Source organism: Sorex fumeus, unplaced genomic scaffold (assembly GCF_029834395.1).
Source record: "Sorex fumeus unplaced genomic scaffold, SorFum_2.1 ptg000083l, whole genome shotgun sequence".
Lineage (NCBI taxonomy): Eukaryota > Metazoa > Chordata > Mammalia > Eulipotyphla > Soricidae > Sorex > Sorex fumeus.
The window spans coordinates 9,932,562-9,948,172 of NW_026606140.1; the positions used below are offsets into that span (position 1 = coordinate 9,932,562).

Consider the following 15,611-nt stretch of genomic DNA (forward strand, 5'->3'; position numbering starts at 1 on the left):
AAAAAAAAAGGAAAAAAGCAACACGGTCCTGTCCTTGATGTTGTGATTCTAAGCCTCAGTTCACCGGGAGGGGAGGGGCACATCCTCCTGCTGGCCCGGAGGGGGCTGGTGCCTCTCTGGCCGGGCAGATTGGGAGGGGCCCGTGCACCCCGCTGCTGTGCTCCCTGGGCTGTGGGGACTCTCCTGAGGGCGGGCTGTTGAATTTCCCCTTTGGGCTCTTGTCCCAGGGACTGCTTTCTAGCCTTCATCACTCACCACATCTTCATGTCTGGTCATGAGTACCAGCAGAAGGCCATCCGTCACTGCCCTGCCTGCTTCTCGGGGAAGACTCATCTGTCCACACACCACCAGACACGGAAATGTCTGCCCCCGCCCCATTTCCTCCAGGTCCAGGTGGAGGTTAAAGGTCGTGTGCACACTCCTGTTTATCACAGACCTCCTTGCGTAGAGGGGGCATGACCCAGAGCACACACCAGTCCAGGTTCAAAGAATTCCCCAGGCCCTAGTGCTCATGGGGAACCAGGCTCGGCTGTGTGTGAGGAAGCTTCGCCTTCACTCCTGCACTCTTCCCAGCCCTGGTTTAAATTTTTCTAACTTTACATAGCTACCTTGCATGTGAGCTGACCTGAGTTTGATCCCCAGCATCCCTTAGGACCCCCAAAGTGATTCCTGGGTGTAGAACCAGAAGTAACACTGAGTACCACCAGGTTGTGCCCCCGAAAAAATAAACTTCACAGGCCAGGGATGTGGCTCAGTGGTAGAAGACTTGCACATGTGAGGCCCTAGGTTTGATCCCCAGCAAGGAGATGCCCCCGCCACCCCCTGGGAGTGATCCTCAAGTACCAAGCCAAAAGGTGACCCGCCCAGCATCTCTGTGGCCCAGAAAGCCACAACCGCCTGCCCACCCTGAAGAAGGCGGAAGGGCCCGCGCACGCCATGCTGCAACGGGGCTTTTGGAGTGCCAGCCAGAGCCCTCGGCCTGGGCAGAAACAGTCGGCACTCCTTTCTTTCGAGCCCTTCGCTGCCGCTAGAGCTTGCCCTGCTTCTGCAGGTGGGGGGCGGGGGTACGGGGTGCAGTTCTGAGTTCTGGGCACGGACCCTTTCTCACCTTCCCTTCTCACCTCGGGGCTGCGGGGGAGAGGTCCCAGCACCCCCCTCAGCGCTCCCGGACACCCCCAAGGAGCCTGCGGGTAGGAACTCATCCGCTGGGAACTTTTCCTCATTTGGGCTTAAGCTCGGACAGCCACATTTGTCCCAGGCGCCACCTGTTCCCATTCTCGCACTCTGAATGCCAGGGGCTGCTGTCTGGCATGGGCGACCCCCAGGAGAGAAAGCGACTTCCTGACTTGCTCAGCCCGTTTTGATTTCCAGCACCCCAGAAAGACTCCAGCCGGGGCCGGAGCACAGGGGTTCAGGCACTTGCCTGTCTTGCACGTGGCCGACCCTGGCCCCATCACAGACATCACATGTGGTTTGCCCCGAACTCCGTGTGACCCCAAAACCGAAAGGGAAAACGAAGGCTACGTTCACCGCCGGGGTGGATAGGGTTCTGTCCTGCCAGGCGAGGGTTACAAAGCCCATGCCTATTGCCACCACCTTACGCCCCAGCCTATTGGGGCTGCAACGGTTCTGTGGAGCGAAGATAAGCAGGCCTGCCGCGCCTCGCACACCCTCCCTGTTCTCTGGCAAGTTGCAACAGTGAAGTGCTTCAAAAGCTGTGGCTCCTAACGGTCACCACGGATCCCGGGGCACACCTCGCCCTCTGCCCTCTTCGGGGAGGGCTAAGTCAGGTCAGAGGGGTCTTTGGGTAAGCCCAGCAACACCCAGGGGTCACCGCGGCTCTGCTCAGGGATTGCTCCTTGGGGTTCCCCAGGGGACTGACCCAGGTCAGACAGGAGCGTGGTGTCCCCTATACTCTGCTGGACCCTACGGGGGTTGTTTCTTTCAGGAACGTGTGTTTCTGGGAAAGGCCGGTGTCCTGCTTGCTAGTCACTAGGCCGAACCTGATGAACTCTGAATTCCAACTCCGGACCACCCCCTGCTGCCCCCTGCCCACGCAGCACTCGTGCTCCCCTTCATTCAGCCCCAGGGTGCCCAGACCTTGGATGTGTCCGTCTGTCTCAGTGCCGGGTGCTCTATGAAACCCCAGACACCCTGACCCCTCCTGGAGTCAGTCCTGCACTCCCTGGGGTGCCCCTCAGCTTTGTGCCAAGCAAGCAGGCTGGGCCTATGGAGGCCCTAGAGCTGTACTGCACCTGGGTAAGTTGGCGAGCGAGGACCACCTCTGGGCTGGAGACTCACCACAGGCCTGGGGAGGGCCGGAGCACAGGTCTGGCCTGCGTGAGTCCGGGGCTGGTCCCCAGCACCGCCTGATGCCTCCCAGCATTGCCAGTCAAAGCCCTGGTGGCCCGACGGCCACTGCAGGGGCCTAGAAGATCCTGGGCCCGAGCACACACTGAAGGGGAGAGCCAGGTGGGTCCCTGGCACCTCACAGCCCCGACCGACCCCAGAACAAACATCTCCAGGGCTAACTTGTTAGTCTGCCGTTAGTATGAACTTAACTATAGCTCAGTCCGTGCAGGGGCCTCCATCGCCTCCGGTCACAGGGGTCAGTGGCCGGATGCGAACCAAGGCATAGGGCTTGGACCCTGTCTGGACGATGCCCAGGCTCATGAAGCCAACCACAGTAGGGAGGATCAGGTAAGACTTGCTCGGTCTGGGGCTGGAGCGATAGCACGGTGGGTAGGGCGCTTGCCTTGCACACGGCCAACCTGGGTTCGATTCCCAACATCCCATATGGTTCCCTGAGTACCGCCAGGAGTAGTTCCTGAGTGCATGAACCAGGAGTAACACCTGTACATGGCCAGGTGTGACCCCAAAAAAAAAAAAAATCTTGCCTCGTCTGCACACAAAGGAGGTCCCGGAGTCCCGGAGCTGAGGGTCTGGGGTCTCGTCAGAACCTTGGCAGTCCGGGCAGTCTCTGGGTCGGGCTCTTGGACACAGAAACAGGAGCCGCAATGTCCTTGTCATGGGTTGGCTCAGGTGGGCCCGGAGAAGAGAGCAGGTTCCAACAGAACATTGGGAAACCCAGGGTCCCCTGCAGCAAGTGTCTCGAGAGATGGTGGAGAGGAGCAAGGGCTGCGTGACCCATCCCCCATGCACAGGCCGGCCTGCTGTCCACTTGTGACCATCGTCATACATGCACAGGCTGACCTGCTGTCCACTTGGCAGAACAGCCCTGACCTTGGCACGTGGCTGAGGCTACAGTGGGGCCAACCTGCCTGGGAGGTGCAGCAAAAGAAACAAGCAGCAGGACAGCGTGGACAGGGCCAGAGCCTCCGCCAGCAGCGCTGCCAACATCCAGGCCCTCAGGACACTTCGCGTGGCACCGACCTGGGGCTAGGGGGAGCCAAACCCATGACAAGGACATTGATCTTGGTTCCTCAAACACAGGCTGGCAGCCAAATCCCGGAGGGCAACTCCAGCCGCTGCCCGCACAGGGCCATCCAAGATTCTAGCTGTCAACTGCTCGCTTTATAAAACAAAATGCTGGGGCTGGAGCGATAGCACGTGGGGGTGGGGGAGGGGTTTGCCTTGAACGCAGGGGACCCAACCTGGGTTCGATTCCCAGCATCCCATATGGTCCCCCATGCACCGCCAGGAGTAATTCCTGAGTGAAGAGCCAGGAGGAACCCCTATGCATCGCCGGGTGTGACCCAAAAAGCCAAAAATATAATAGTAATAAAAAAATAAAATGCTGGGACTGGAGCAACAGCACAGTGGGAAGGGCATTTACCTTGCATGCAGCCGATCAGGGGATTGGAGCCCTTGAGACCGCCAGGAGCCATTCCTGAGTGCAGAGCCAGCAGTAAGCCCCTCAGCATCACTGGGTGTGACCAAACAAAACAAACTAAAAGGAAAAGGTGGGCTTCCCTGACCTTTAGAAAGTACGCAGCAAATCTACTATGAGAAGTTGAAAAGGCAACCCACTGAATGAGAAAACTACCTGCAATATACCTGCTAAGGGTTAGGATCCAGAGTATACAAACGACAATTCCACAAAATTGGTTGGGGATCTCAACAGACATTTCTCCAAAGCAGATACATACAGGGGCTGGAGAGATAGCAGAGCGGGTAGGGCGTTTGCCTTGCATGCGGCCGACCCGGGTTCGATTCCCAGCATCCCATATGGTCCCCTGAGCACTGCCAGGAATAACTCCTGAGTGCAGAGCCAGGAGTAACCGTGTGCCGGGTGTGACCCAAAAATAGCAAAACAAACAAAAAAACCCAAAGCAGATACATACAAAGAGCCATTAGCACATGCTATTGTTTGACAACACTGATCTTTAAAGGAAAACAGAACTATGATATCCAAAAAAGGGGTAGGACGCCGCCAGGGAGGACAGGGAGTGAGGCATTTGCCTTGGATGCAGGGGACCCAGGTTTAACTCCAGACACTGCATGTGGTCCCCTGAGCACCACCACGGGTCACTCCTGAGCACAGTGCCAGGAGCAGCACCTGACACTGCCATGTTCAGCCCCCAAACAGAATTCATTTAGAAATCCAGCGAAGTTGCAGGAAACAAAAGCAACAGACAAAAACCAACTGTTCCTCTGCAAACTACAACCTAGCAAAGAGGAATTAAGATTTTCACTTACAGTTGCACCCCCAAAGAAGAAGACCTTACGGAGGCCACGGAACCCATGTGCTGCAGCTCCAGGGACAACGCAGTGGCGAATCTGCCCCACAGTGTTAAGGTCACCAGTCTGACCCCACGCCACCCCCACGCGCCCGGTGTGCCCCCTCCAGCCTGAGGTGCTTGTGACCGCTGCCAGGAGCACAGCCCCAGACAAGCATGACCATCCAGAAGTATCTGAGCAACAACATGGGGAATGTGACCCCCCACCCAGCACAACCAAGTGTATGTGTTTGATCTTGGGGCTCCCAACAGCAACACAAGGACGGACACAGGCTGAAGATTCGAATCTCATGAAGGAAACTGCCGGCACAAATGAACAAGGATTCAGGGGCCAACCAGGGCTCAGTCCCTAGCACCCCACCTGGTCTCCTGGTGCCCTGCGCCCTGCCAGGAGTAAGCCCTGAGCACAGCTGGGTGTTGCCTCTGCGCCGCAAATAAACTGGCCAATGGGCCTTTCCACCCTGAGCTCAGGGCGTGTCTTATTCGCCAGGTTTCCCCTCTTCGCGCTCATATTTTTAAATCAAACTATTTTAGTCACTTAAAAAAAAAGATTAACAGTGAGGCGAGAGAGCGGCTCAAGGGGCTGGAGCACAGCTTTGCAATGCAGGAGGCCCAGGTTCAATCCCTGAGCGCCGCCAGGAGTGATCCCTGAGCACCACCGGGGAGGGAGTGGACCAGGCCAGGCGGAGGGAGGGGGGTCCCCCAGACAGAGGACAAACACAAGCTCACAAAAACCAAATCCAGTCTGAGAAACTCTTGGAGTAAGAGTGGAGAACAACCGTTGTCGGGCAGTGAGCCAGGGGAGGGGGCTGGTTGGGGTCAGGCCTCAGGCTGCCTGGCCGAGTCCTGGAACCCCTGAAGGTGGGGTACAAACTTCCCCACAGCCACCAGCTAGATTTGAGGTGCCAAAGGCCCGGGGGAAGGAACGCAGCTTAGCTCCAAGTCAGGGGCAGCTGCGGCCTCTGCCCCACTGGCCCTGACCCATCCCAGGACCAGCGGTGGGTGGGCACGCCAGGCCCTTCCGCTGAAGCTCCCAGCGGCACAGTCCCCCAGCACTGGCACGTGCACGGCACAGCCCGGAGCAGGGGATCCAAGCACCAAGGGGTCAGAGTCGGAGCTGAGCATCCCCCCCAGCTGTCTGAGGGGGCTGAGATGGGGCTTCCCGGGGGAATGACCCACCTATGTTCGCACCCCCTAAGCCAATGAGGGGTGCGCGCTGGGGGCCCACGGAACACCCCCAGGAGCTTACCTGGGGCGGGGGAAGGCTGCGATCGCCTGGCGGGCCCGCCCTGTCAGGTGCGCGCAACCGGGGAGCGCCCCAAAGCCGCTGCACCCGCGTGGCCCGCTCCCTCCCCAGGCCGGGCAGAGACTGGACCAAGGGGCGGGCGGAACGAGCTTTGAGCTTTATTGCAGACCCGCCCCCCCGCAGGCGCGCAGCAGAGGAGCAGGGACGGGGCTGGGGGCCGCAGAGCAGCCCAGCCCGACCTGGGGCCCACAGCCTGTCCACCGCCTCCCGCTGACGCCGGGGGCCCACGGCCCAGAACCCAGAACTGGCCACTGGCCCCGGGCCGGTGGCAAACAAGGCACAGAGGTGCAGGGGCGCAGTGGGCGTGTCCTCCGGCAGTCCAGGCCCTTCCAGCAGGTCCCGCCCTGGCTGGCCATGTGGCGCCCCTCCCTCCTGACGCCCGGGCTCAGCCCCGGTAGCTCTTGAGCACGTGCCCGGCGATCACCAGCTTCTGGATCTCACTGGTGCCCTCGTAGATCTCGGTGATGCGGGCATCCCGGTAGTGGCGCTCGGCGGGCATCTCGGTCACGTAGCCCATGCCCCCCAGGATCTGGATGGCCTGGGGAAGGCAGAGGGTCGGGGGGTGCGGGTCCCTCAGCCCAGGGCCGGGGCGGGGGGCAGGGCTCGAGGGGCGTGGGACCCTCACCTGGTGGCTGATGGCCGTCGCAGCCTCCGACGCCGCCAGCTTGGCCATTGCCGCCTCCTGGCCGCGGGGACGGGGCGTCAGACGCTCGGCCGGGCCGGGCCCGAGCAGGGGAGCCCACCCCAACTCCTCCCGGGCTGCCGGCCAGGCTGGGGGACCCCCGCGGGAGGCACCTTGGTGAAAGGCTTCTTGTTGTCCTTGAGCATGGCAGCGCGCCAGGTCAGCAGCCGGGCACTCTCCAGCGCCAGCGCCATGTCCGCCAACTTGAACTGCAACGCACCGGCCGTGGTCAGCCGGAGGCGGGTGGGGGTCGCGCCTGCACCCCCGCCCTGCCCCATACCTGGATGCCCTGCAGCTTGGTGAGGGGCGCCCCGAAGGCCATGCGGGTCTCGGCGTAGTTCACGGCACAGTCCAGGGAGGCCTGGCCAATGCCCAGCGCCTGGGAGGCGATGCCGATGCGGCCCATGTCCAGGGTTTGCTGCAGGGACGCGGGGTCAGCGGCTGGGGCTGAGGGCGCGCCCCCCCCACGCCCCTGCCCCTCACCATGGCGATCTTGAAGCCCATGCCCTGCTCCCCCAGCAGGTTCTCCTTGGGGATGCGGCAGTCCTCGAAGATGAGGTTGGCGGTGGACGAGGCCCGGATGCCCAGCTTGTCCTCCTTCTTCCCCAGCGTCAGCCCGGGGGTCGGCATGGGGACCAGGAAGGCGCTGATGCCCTGGGGACGCAGACACCGGGTGGTTCGAGGCGACCCAACCTGCAGACCACGCGGGCTGCCCCTGCGGCTCCTGGTGGATGCCCGGGCCTGGCGGGGGACCGAGCAGCCCCGGGGACCGTCCCAGGCTCCTGACCGCTCCGGGCCCCTACCTTGTTCTTCAAGGACCTTTCTGTGCTGGCAAAGACCACGGTGGCCGAGGCGTCCCAGGAATTGGTGATCCAGGCTTTGGTGCCGTTCAGGACCCACGAGTCCCCGTCCGCCCGGGCAGTGGTGCTGGCGGCTCCGGCGTCACTGCCGTTCCCTGCCCCGCACGCAGACTCAGGACCTCCGCACGGCCGGGGAGCAGCCCAGCCTTGCAGCGCACCCAGCACTGTCACGCCTCACCCCTGCAGTGCCCCAGCCCCAGCTCACACCCCAGCACTCTCACCCCACCCTGAGCCCCAGCTCACACCCCAGCACTCTCACACCTCACCCCTGCAGTGTCTCAGCCCCAGCTCACGCCCCAGCCCCCACCACACAGAAGATCTGGGCACAGGCGTCTCCCTAAGCTGAACCTAGTTCCCGAGCAAGGGGACAGGGGCCAAGGGGGACCCAGCAGCTGAGGATCTTCCAGTCAAAAGTTCCTTCCAGCTCAGCAGTCAGCCCACTGAGGACCCCCGACCCCCCCCAGCGCAAACCCCAGGCTTGGGAAGCTGGCTCCAACCTGTGGGCCACCCCGCCTCCGTGGGTACCTGGTTCACTGAGGGCAAAGCAGCCGATCTTGTCGCCGCTGGTGAAGGGCGTGACCCACTGAGCCTTCTGCTCCTGGGAGCCGAACTTCATGATGGGTCCCAAGTAGAGGGACTATGGGGCAGAGGGAGTGGAGGCAGCCCTGAGCCCGGCACCCCCAAGCCCCCTAGCCCCCAGGGCTGCTCTCCGTAGAGGCGCACCCAAAGGGCTAGCCCAGGAGGGGGGTCACTCACGTTGTTGACGCTCATGATGACCCCGCTGGAGGCGCAGCCGCGGCTGATCTCCTCCATGGCTATGGCGTAGGCCAGGTAGTCCAGGCCCGCCCCGCCCAGCTCCGTGGGCACGTCCATGGCCAGAAGGCCCAACTCGCCCATCTTCTTCACCTGGGCCACCCAAGCCTCACTCAGCACTTGCAGAAACTTGGGTCACCTGGGCCCGCCCAGCAGCCTGTGACCCTCCGGGGAGGCGACGGAGACCCAGCAGCATCCACGTCCAGTGAGTGGGCAGAAGGCACAGGAGGCCTTGGGGTGCGGGGGGGCCTCTGAGATATGGCACAGGACAGCACGGTGCCCCCCACTCCACGCCTCTCCACCCAGGGCCTTTAGGTTTTTGTTTGGGGGCCACGCCTGGCAGTGCTCGGGGCTTATTCCTGGCTCTGAACTCAGGGATCACTCCTGGTGGGCTCATGTGGGATGCCGGGGATCAAACCCAGGTCGGCCATATGCAAGGCAAGTGCCCTCCCCACTGGACTACTGCTTCAGCCCCCACCCCAGGGCCTTTGAACATGCTATGGCTGCTCAGGAATGCCCTTCCTCAATGTGTCATTCCATTTCAGATTTCAGCTTCACTCCATTTTGGACTCATGCTTCACATTTGAGGGCTGCCACCCCATCCTCTCCGAGTCAAACCCCTTCAGCAGCCTGGGTCACCTCTGCAGAGCTGTGGAGGAACTGCCTCTGGCTTGCATGGAATAGAGGGCTCTGTCCCCTGCCACAGGGGCCCTTTGGGGTCTGCCGCTCACTACGCTAACCCCAGCGCCAGGGTGGCCAGGCACGACTGTGGGGAACTTTTGGATGGGGAATGAGAAATTTCCTGTTTGATTTTGTTTGGGGCCACACCTGGCAAAGCACTCATGAATCGCTCCTGGCGGTGCTCAGGGATCGAACCCAGGTCAGCTGTGTGCAAGGCAAATGCCCTCCCCGCCGTGTGTTTCCGCCCAGAGGCCGGGGCAGGCTGATCCGCTGACCTGCGCTGCCGGGAAGCGGTGCTCCTTGTCTGCCTGGGCCGCGATGGGCATCAGCTCCTTCTCTGCGAAGTCCCGGCACGTCTGACGCAGCATCTGGTGTGTCTCGGGCAGTTCCACGGACTGGTAGATGGTGTGTAACTGACGCCAGTTGCGGGGACACAGGGCTGCCAGTGTGAGGGATGAGGGAGGAACAGAAGGGCCCATGAGTGGTCTTGGAACATGTTGTCATTGAAATTCTTTGATTTTTAAAAAATTTTTGTCTTTTAATTTTAATTTTTTTTTTTTTTTTTTTTGCTTTTTGGGTCACACCCAGTGATGCTCAGGGGTTACTCCTGGCTCTGCACTCAGGAATTACTCCTAGCGGTGCTTGGGGGACCATATGGGATGCTGGGAATCGAACCCAGGTTGGCCGCATGCAAGGCAAAACCGCTGTGCTATCGCTCCAGCCCCTCTTTTAATTTTTAAAAGGTGGTCTTGACTAGAGCTGGAGCGATAGCATGGCAGGTAGGGCCTTGTACACAGCTGACCCGGGTTGGATTCCTCCGCCCCTCTCAGAGAGCCCGGCAGGCTACCGAGAGTATCCCGCCCACACAGCAGAGCCTGGCAAGCTCCCCGGGGAGTATTCAATATGCCAAAAACAGTAACAACAAGGCTCACAGTGGAGACGTTACTGGTGCCCGCTGGAGCAAATCGATGGACAACGGGAGGGCAGTGCTACAGTCTTGAGTACCAGTCATAGTAACAGAGATCCTCAAACCAGAGTGACAGTTCAGCAGGGAAGGCACTGGCCTTAAGCGCGGCCAACCTGGGTTCAATTCCTGGCATGCATCCCATGAGGTTCCCTGAACCCCACCAGGAGGCCAGGAATGAGCCGGGTTAGGGTTCAGTAGCAACAAGGGAAGCATCCACAGGGATTCACTAACCAGGGACTCTGCGCCGGGAAGGATTTTAGACCCCATGGGCCCTTTGGCTCTGTCTGAAGACGTTTTTGCTTTTCGCAACTCCAGGGGAGACCGGCACCGGTGTGGGGGGCACACTGGCCTCCAAGACGGGGGCTGGTGACAGGGGCGCCGGTTCCACGCATCAGCAGCCCCCTCGGTGCGGCCCACGCTAGCGGGCGGCGGGGCTCCTGCAGGCACTGGGCACTGCCCACACACTGCCCTCGCGGGCCTCGGATTCACACGCAGGAGCAGGACACACACACTCCCGCGGCCTCTATAAAACGCCTCTAAAACCCGGGATTCAGCTCCCCCGGGGGCAGCGCCGAGGCGGCAGGTGTGCCCGCCAGGGGTCAGCGGCCACAGCTGGACAGCCGCGGGGCGGTGGGGAAACGCGCGCCGCGACGCGGCCCCGCACTGGCCACGCGCCGGGCAGTGCCCACGGGCCGTGCTTCCCCCCGTGACCACTTCACACCGGGACAGCGGGGCGGGCGGGGGCCGAGCGCTTCGCCCAAGGTCACGGCCGTGCGTGTTCGGTCCCGGGCCCGCGCCGGAGGGGGGCGGTGCCCGGACCCCGACGGGGGGCAGCGGGGAAGGCCGGGGGGCGTGCGGGCGGCGCCGGGGCGCAGACGGGAGGGGGCGCCGCGCGCGGAGCGGGGGTCGCGGCCGGGCCGTTGGTGCCCAGGCCCGCGGGCGCGCAGGCGCCGGCGGCGGCGGATCTGGGGCAAAGGCCGCGCGCGCCCCGGGCGTGGGCACCGCCCGCGGGGCAGGAGGCCCGTCCGCGGGCACCGGCGCGCGCCAGGCCGGCCGCGGCCACGCCGCGCAGCCCGGCGTGCACTCACCTCCGCGGACGGGGCCGCAGGCCCGGGCGAGCAGCGCGGCGGCCATGGGGCGGTGTCGCAGGGCCTCTCCTCGGCGACCTCGGGCCAGGCGCGGTTCCGGACCTCGAGGCCCCCGGGAGCCCGACGTCAAGGCTCTTCCCGGGCCCGCCCCGCCGCCGCCGCCTCCGGCCCCGCCCCCGCCCCGCCCCCGCCTCCGGGCCCCGCCCCCAGCCGCCCGCCTCCTGCCTCTGGCCCCGCCTCCTCGCAGGCCCCGCCTCCCTCAGGCCCCGCCGCCCGTCTTTCACCTCAGGCCCCACCTCCCACCGCTAAATCCCGCCCTTCCGCCTCCCGCCCACAGGCCCCTCTTCCCCCTTGGGGGCCGCTGGAGAGAGGACGGCGGGTAATGCACACCCCCTAGCCTCGCGTGCCATCCGTAGCATCGCACATGGTCGCACCCCCAGGAATTATCCTTGAGCTCAGAACCAGGAGTGCGCCCTGGACAGTCAGCCGTGGCCCTCTCCACCACCAAAAGAACAAATTTATTTTAAAATTGAAAGAAAAATAAACACCCGAAGCTTTCTATGGCCTTCCCCCACCTTCTCCCTGGCCGCAGGCCCAACCTGCCCCAGCTGTCTTTGTATCCCACTTTTGGCCTGTCCCCCCATTAGTCTGGGACATCGAAGAGGGACAAAGGGTCTGATTCTGATTCTGGTCCTCAATAGTTAGGAACTCTATGGCCTGACGTTTTTTTCCCTGGGAAGCTGGGGTGTGGCTGCTACTCCCCCCCACCCCCCATTTCACTGTTAGTCCCATCTATCTCCCAAGTGGGACAGAGTTCCCTCTTCCCCCCTGGGGAAGAGGACATATTGGTCCCTCCCTAAAGCCATGCATTTGGCTCGTCAGTCCCCCCCCCCCCCCCTCCGCCCGCAGAACGCCTTCACCCTGCCCCAGGTGCAGGCATTTCCCTAGTCTGCAAAGGTTCCCACCCTCAAAGTCTCTTTCCGGGCATCTGTACATACAATTCTGTCTTCTTCCAAGACCTTCCTCTACTTCCTAGAGATCAAAGTTAAATGTCAACTTTAAAAAGAAATGCAGCAGAGCTGTGACACAGCAGGGGTTAGGCACTTGCCTTGCACACAACTGACCCCAACCCCACATAAATGTCCCCAAATACTGCCAGAGTGACCTGTGAGAGCGAGGTGGGTGTGGCCCCCAAACAACCCTCCTCCAAAATAAAGTTTTGTAATGAAAACTGTTGTTGATGGGGGTGGGTTAAGGGGTTACGGTGCCTGAGGGAGACCCTGGTTTGATCCTCTCCTGAACATCACCGGGTGCAACCTTGGAGGCCTTGAGCATCCTTGACTGTGGCCCTGCAGACCCTGGAGCACCCCAGGGTCCAAGCAGCAGCACCATCTTAGGCCCTTAGGTTGAACTGCCTAGTTGGCCAAAAATCCTTGAGAGGGGCGGGCACTGAGCCTCTGAACACGAAACACTATTTTTGACCTCTCCCCGCTCCCCCAGAAAACCTTATTGTAACGTAAAGCTCAATGCTATTCCACGATTACCCTAGAAACTAGTGCCCTACTCATTAGACCATTTCCAGAAGGGCCCGGTAAAGAAACTCAGAGTTGGGACTAGAGAGAAAATAGAGAGGGTTAAGACTCTTGAGTTGCACCCTGCTGACCCAATTTTAATCCCTGGCCTATATATGGTTCTCTGAGCACTGCCAGGGTCATTCCTAAACAGAGCCAAGAACAACCCTGGCTATAGTCCAAAAATCGAAAACAAAAAACAAACAAATCCAGAGCGATGTCCACCCCATACCCACGTCCCTCAGCCCCAGCAATTCAAGAGGCAAATTCAGGAGACGAGAAGGCATCCATACTGTGAAAATCTTTATTACTGTCTCTTGTGGCAAAATAACATTTCATACAAATATGTCACCTATGAACTTTGGACATGAACACAATACAAACTGGAATGAGAATCTCTGGTGAAGAGGAGAGAGAAAGGATAGATCAGGTCATTGACTTTTTTATACTCTGTGAAAAATAGATTTACAGGGAAAAAATACACTTTCACAAGTTCAATGACTTTACATAATCCTTTGTGAGACAAGGATGACTACCTCCACCAGATCCTTCCTAGGGCTGGATGTTCTAGAATACGGGACGCGCTGAGTCACACGATGATGCTCCGACCCCTGCAGCACGCATCCACGCGTCCTGGAGTCTGTGCTGTCATTCTTGGAACTGACTGTTCCAAATGCCAAGCCTCAGTGGCGTCCTGGTGACAATGGCCACCAGGAGAAAGTGGCTGTACAGAGAACACAGTAGCTGGGGGTGACTTTAGGCAGGATTCCCCAATTATACTTTGGACACAGCCCACGCAACCCAGTCCAGCAATGAGCTGACCTGGGAGAACAAGAAGACTGTCCAGAATTACTGGGCAATGAGTCACCCCCAGGTTTCCCAATCACTGCCCAGGCTTGGGAACCAGAGGGCTTACACCTGGCAGCTTCGGTGAACTGGCACATGGGAAAGCACTGCTTCTTTGGGCCAGAAACAAGTTCAGGTATTTCCTGTTTACTCTCTAAAACAGCCTGGAGTCAGCCTGGCTCCTCTTTGGGGAAGCAGAGGGCCTGGGAGCCCAAAGGCTTCATGGGAAGAGGGGTGCACTCTCGACTGGCTTGAGGCAGAGGGGCAGGAGCAGGGCGAGGGGTACTAGGCGGGCCTGCCACTCTCGGAATGGGCTCCATCCAGGAGCTGCTGCCTGACAGCCACCGGCTCTGGGCAGAGGGGCGGGCTCCTCCCAGGCAGCGTGTCCCCGCCATGCATGTCCCACAGGGAGAGGTGACCAACAGATGGTCCAGTCTCCTTACTGCCATGGCAGCCTCTTTCCGTTCTGACTGCTTCAGCTATTTGGGCGGAAGCCCGACTTCTAATCCCCTCCCCCACTTCAGGCACAACAGCCCGGGAGGTTCAGACTCCCTTGGTTAGCATCCCAGAGTGGTAATGCCTCTCGAGAGGTCCTGAGTTGCTAGAAGTAAGATCCAGAGTCCCACATGCAGACCGCCAGGCTCCTGGGCCCAGAAGATGACAACTCTGTCCTGTGGGCACCAAGTATGCACTTGGCCTTGACCGGGTCTCCGTGGATACCATGACCAGGGGGAAGAGGACACAGCTGCCCTGCAGACGGATGTGCTCCCTGCCCCCCAAAACACAGCCCTGCACACTGCTGGGTGGAGCTCCGGCCAGGCAGCACCACGCCACAGGAGAACCACACAGCAGACTGGCTCTGGCCCGGCCGATGCGACACAGAGAAGGCAGAGCAGCCCCGGAAGAAGCAGGCAGAGGAGGCAGTGCTGCTGCCGTCCCCGGAGCGCAGGGACAGAGCCGCACTTAAGGCAGCAGGGTCTGGGCCGAGGGTGGAGGGGGCCGGTCTCCACCCGGCAGCACGCGGGGCTCAGTGCGGGCACAGCCCAGGCCCCGCCCGGCCACTCTCGGGGCTCGTGCACTCAGGGCCGCAGACAGGGCGTGAAGGCAGTGGGGACTCTTCTCTCCCTTCTCCTCAGGCCCTCTGCAGGCAGCCCTTTCCTTCACTCGGACCCTCCCCGAGACCACTGACCACCTCCCAGGGGCTCCTCTTGAGCAATTCTAAACCCTGGCCACAGCCGCTACCCGCAGCAGCACTTGCTGGCGAGCACAGCTCTGAGGGCACCTCAGCCGCTGTGCCCCTTTCCAAAGCACCCGACTATGTGGAGCAAGCAAAGGAACAGAACTTCAGTCCGTGGCAACACCTGCGGGAGGGAGCTAGCAATGACATCAGTCAAAAAGCAAACAGGAGCACTCTCCTAATCTGCAAAGACTCGGAGAGGCAAATGCCCACGAAAACCTGCTGCTCCAGGCTGAGTTGTGCCGGAAAACCCCAGTGCGCGCCTGCAGCGCCCTGGCCCAGGGAGGCGGGGGCGCCCGGCGCCCATCACCCTACGCAGAAGTCCGGCCACGCATCACGTACACTGGGAACACCGCTGCCCCGACGGACCCTCCCTCAGCGCAGCCCGAGGGACCCCGGGCACAGCATTGGCAGGCCCGATCGGGCCGGGCTGGGAGGGAGGTGGAGCTCGCACCGTGTTCCGGAGCCGGGAGCCACAGCGCCAGCCCGTCTGCCTCCACGCGAGACCAGGAAGGCACTGCCAGGCCGCAGCCACGCCTGGCTGAGGGTCAGAGTCAGTTGGCCAGCCAGCCTCTCCCTAAAATCCCCCTCTCCTTCCGGCCGCCTGCCTCCCAGGCACTGCGGCTCCCCCCACCCCTTTGGAAGCCCCTTCCGGGTGGATCAGGCGGTGCGCGGGCTGGGGGCAGGCCATGCCCACACAGGGCTGGCCGTGAGAGTGGGAGAGGCCTGGGAGAGGCGTCCTAGACGCATCCCTCGGTGCCCTGGAGGCACGGCAAGCTGCCCACACAGCTCCGCCTGGAGAGAGAGACCCAGGTCTGGCAGGGCAGCCGACAGGCAGCTAGGACTACGTGGGAATGAAG

The 15,611-nt window shown here is 61.4% G+C and overlaps 1 protein-coding gene across 1 annotated transcript in view; it reads right to left on the reverse strand.

The window, feature by feature from the left end:
* Window positions 1-6,105: 6,105 nt before the first annotated feature.
* Window positions 6,106-15,611, reverse strand: part of ACADS (acyl-CoA dehydrogenase short chain) — a 146,781-nt gene continuing 137,275 nt past the window's right edge. The window contains exons 2-11 of the mRNA XM_056130986.1: window positions 11,098-11,199; window positions 9,318-9,481; window positions 8,305-8,454; window positions 8,074-8,185; window positions 7,492-7,643; window positions 7,172-7,342; window positions 6,969-7,106; window positions 6,802-6,897; window positions 6,632-6,688; window positions 6,106-6,544 (exon numbers count right to left, since the gene is read on the reverse strand). Of these exons, the coding sequence (XP_055986961.1) occupies window positions 6,392-6,544; window positions 6,632-6,688; window positions 6,802-6,897; window positions 6,969-7,106; window positions 7,172-7,342; window positions 7,492-7,643; window positions 8,074-8,185; window positions 8,305-8,454; window positions 9,318-9,481; window positions 11,098-11,143 (1,239 nt within the window). The 5' untranslated portion in view covers window positions 11,144-11,199 and the 3' untranslated portion in view covers window positions 6,106-6,391. The remainder of the gene's footprint in view (window positions 6,545-6,631; window positions 6,689-6,801; window positions 6,898-6,968; window positions 7,107-7,171; window positions 7,343-7,491; window positions 7,644-8,073; window positions 8,186-8,304; window positions 8,455-9,317; window positions 9,482-11,097; window positions 11,200-15,611) is intronic.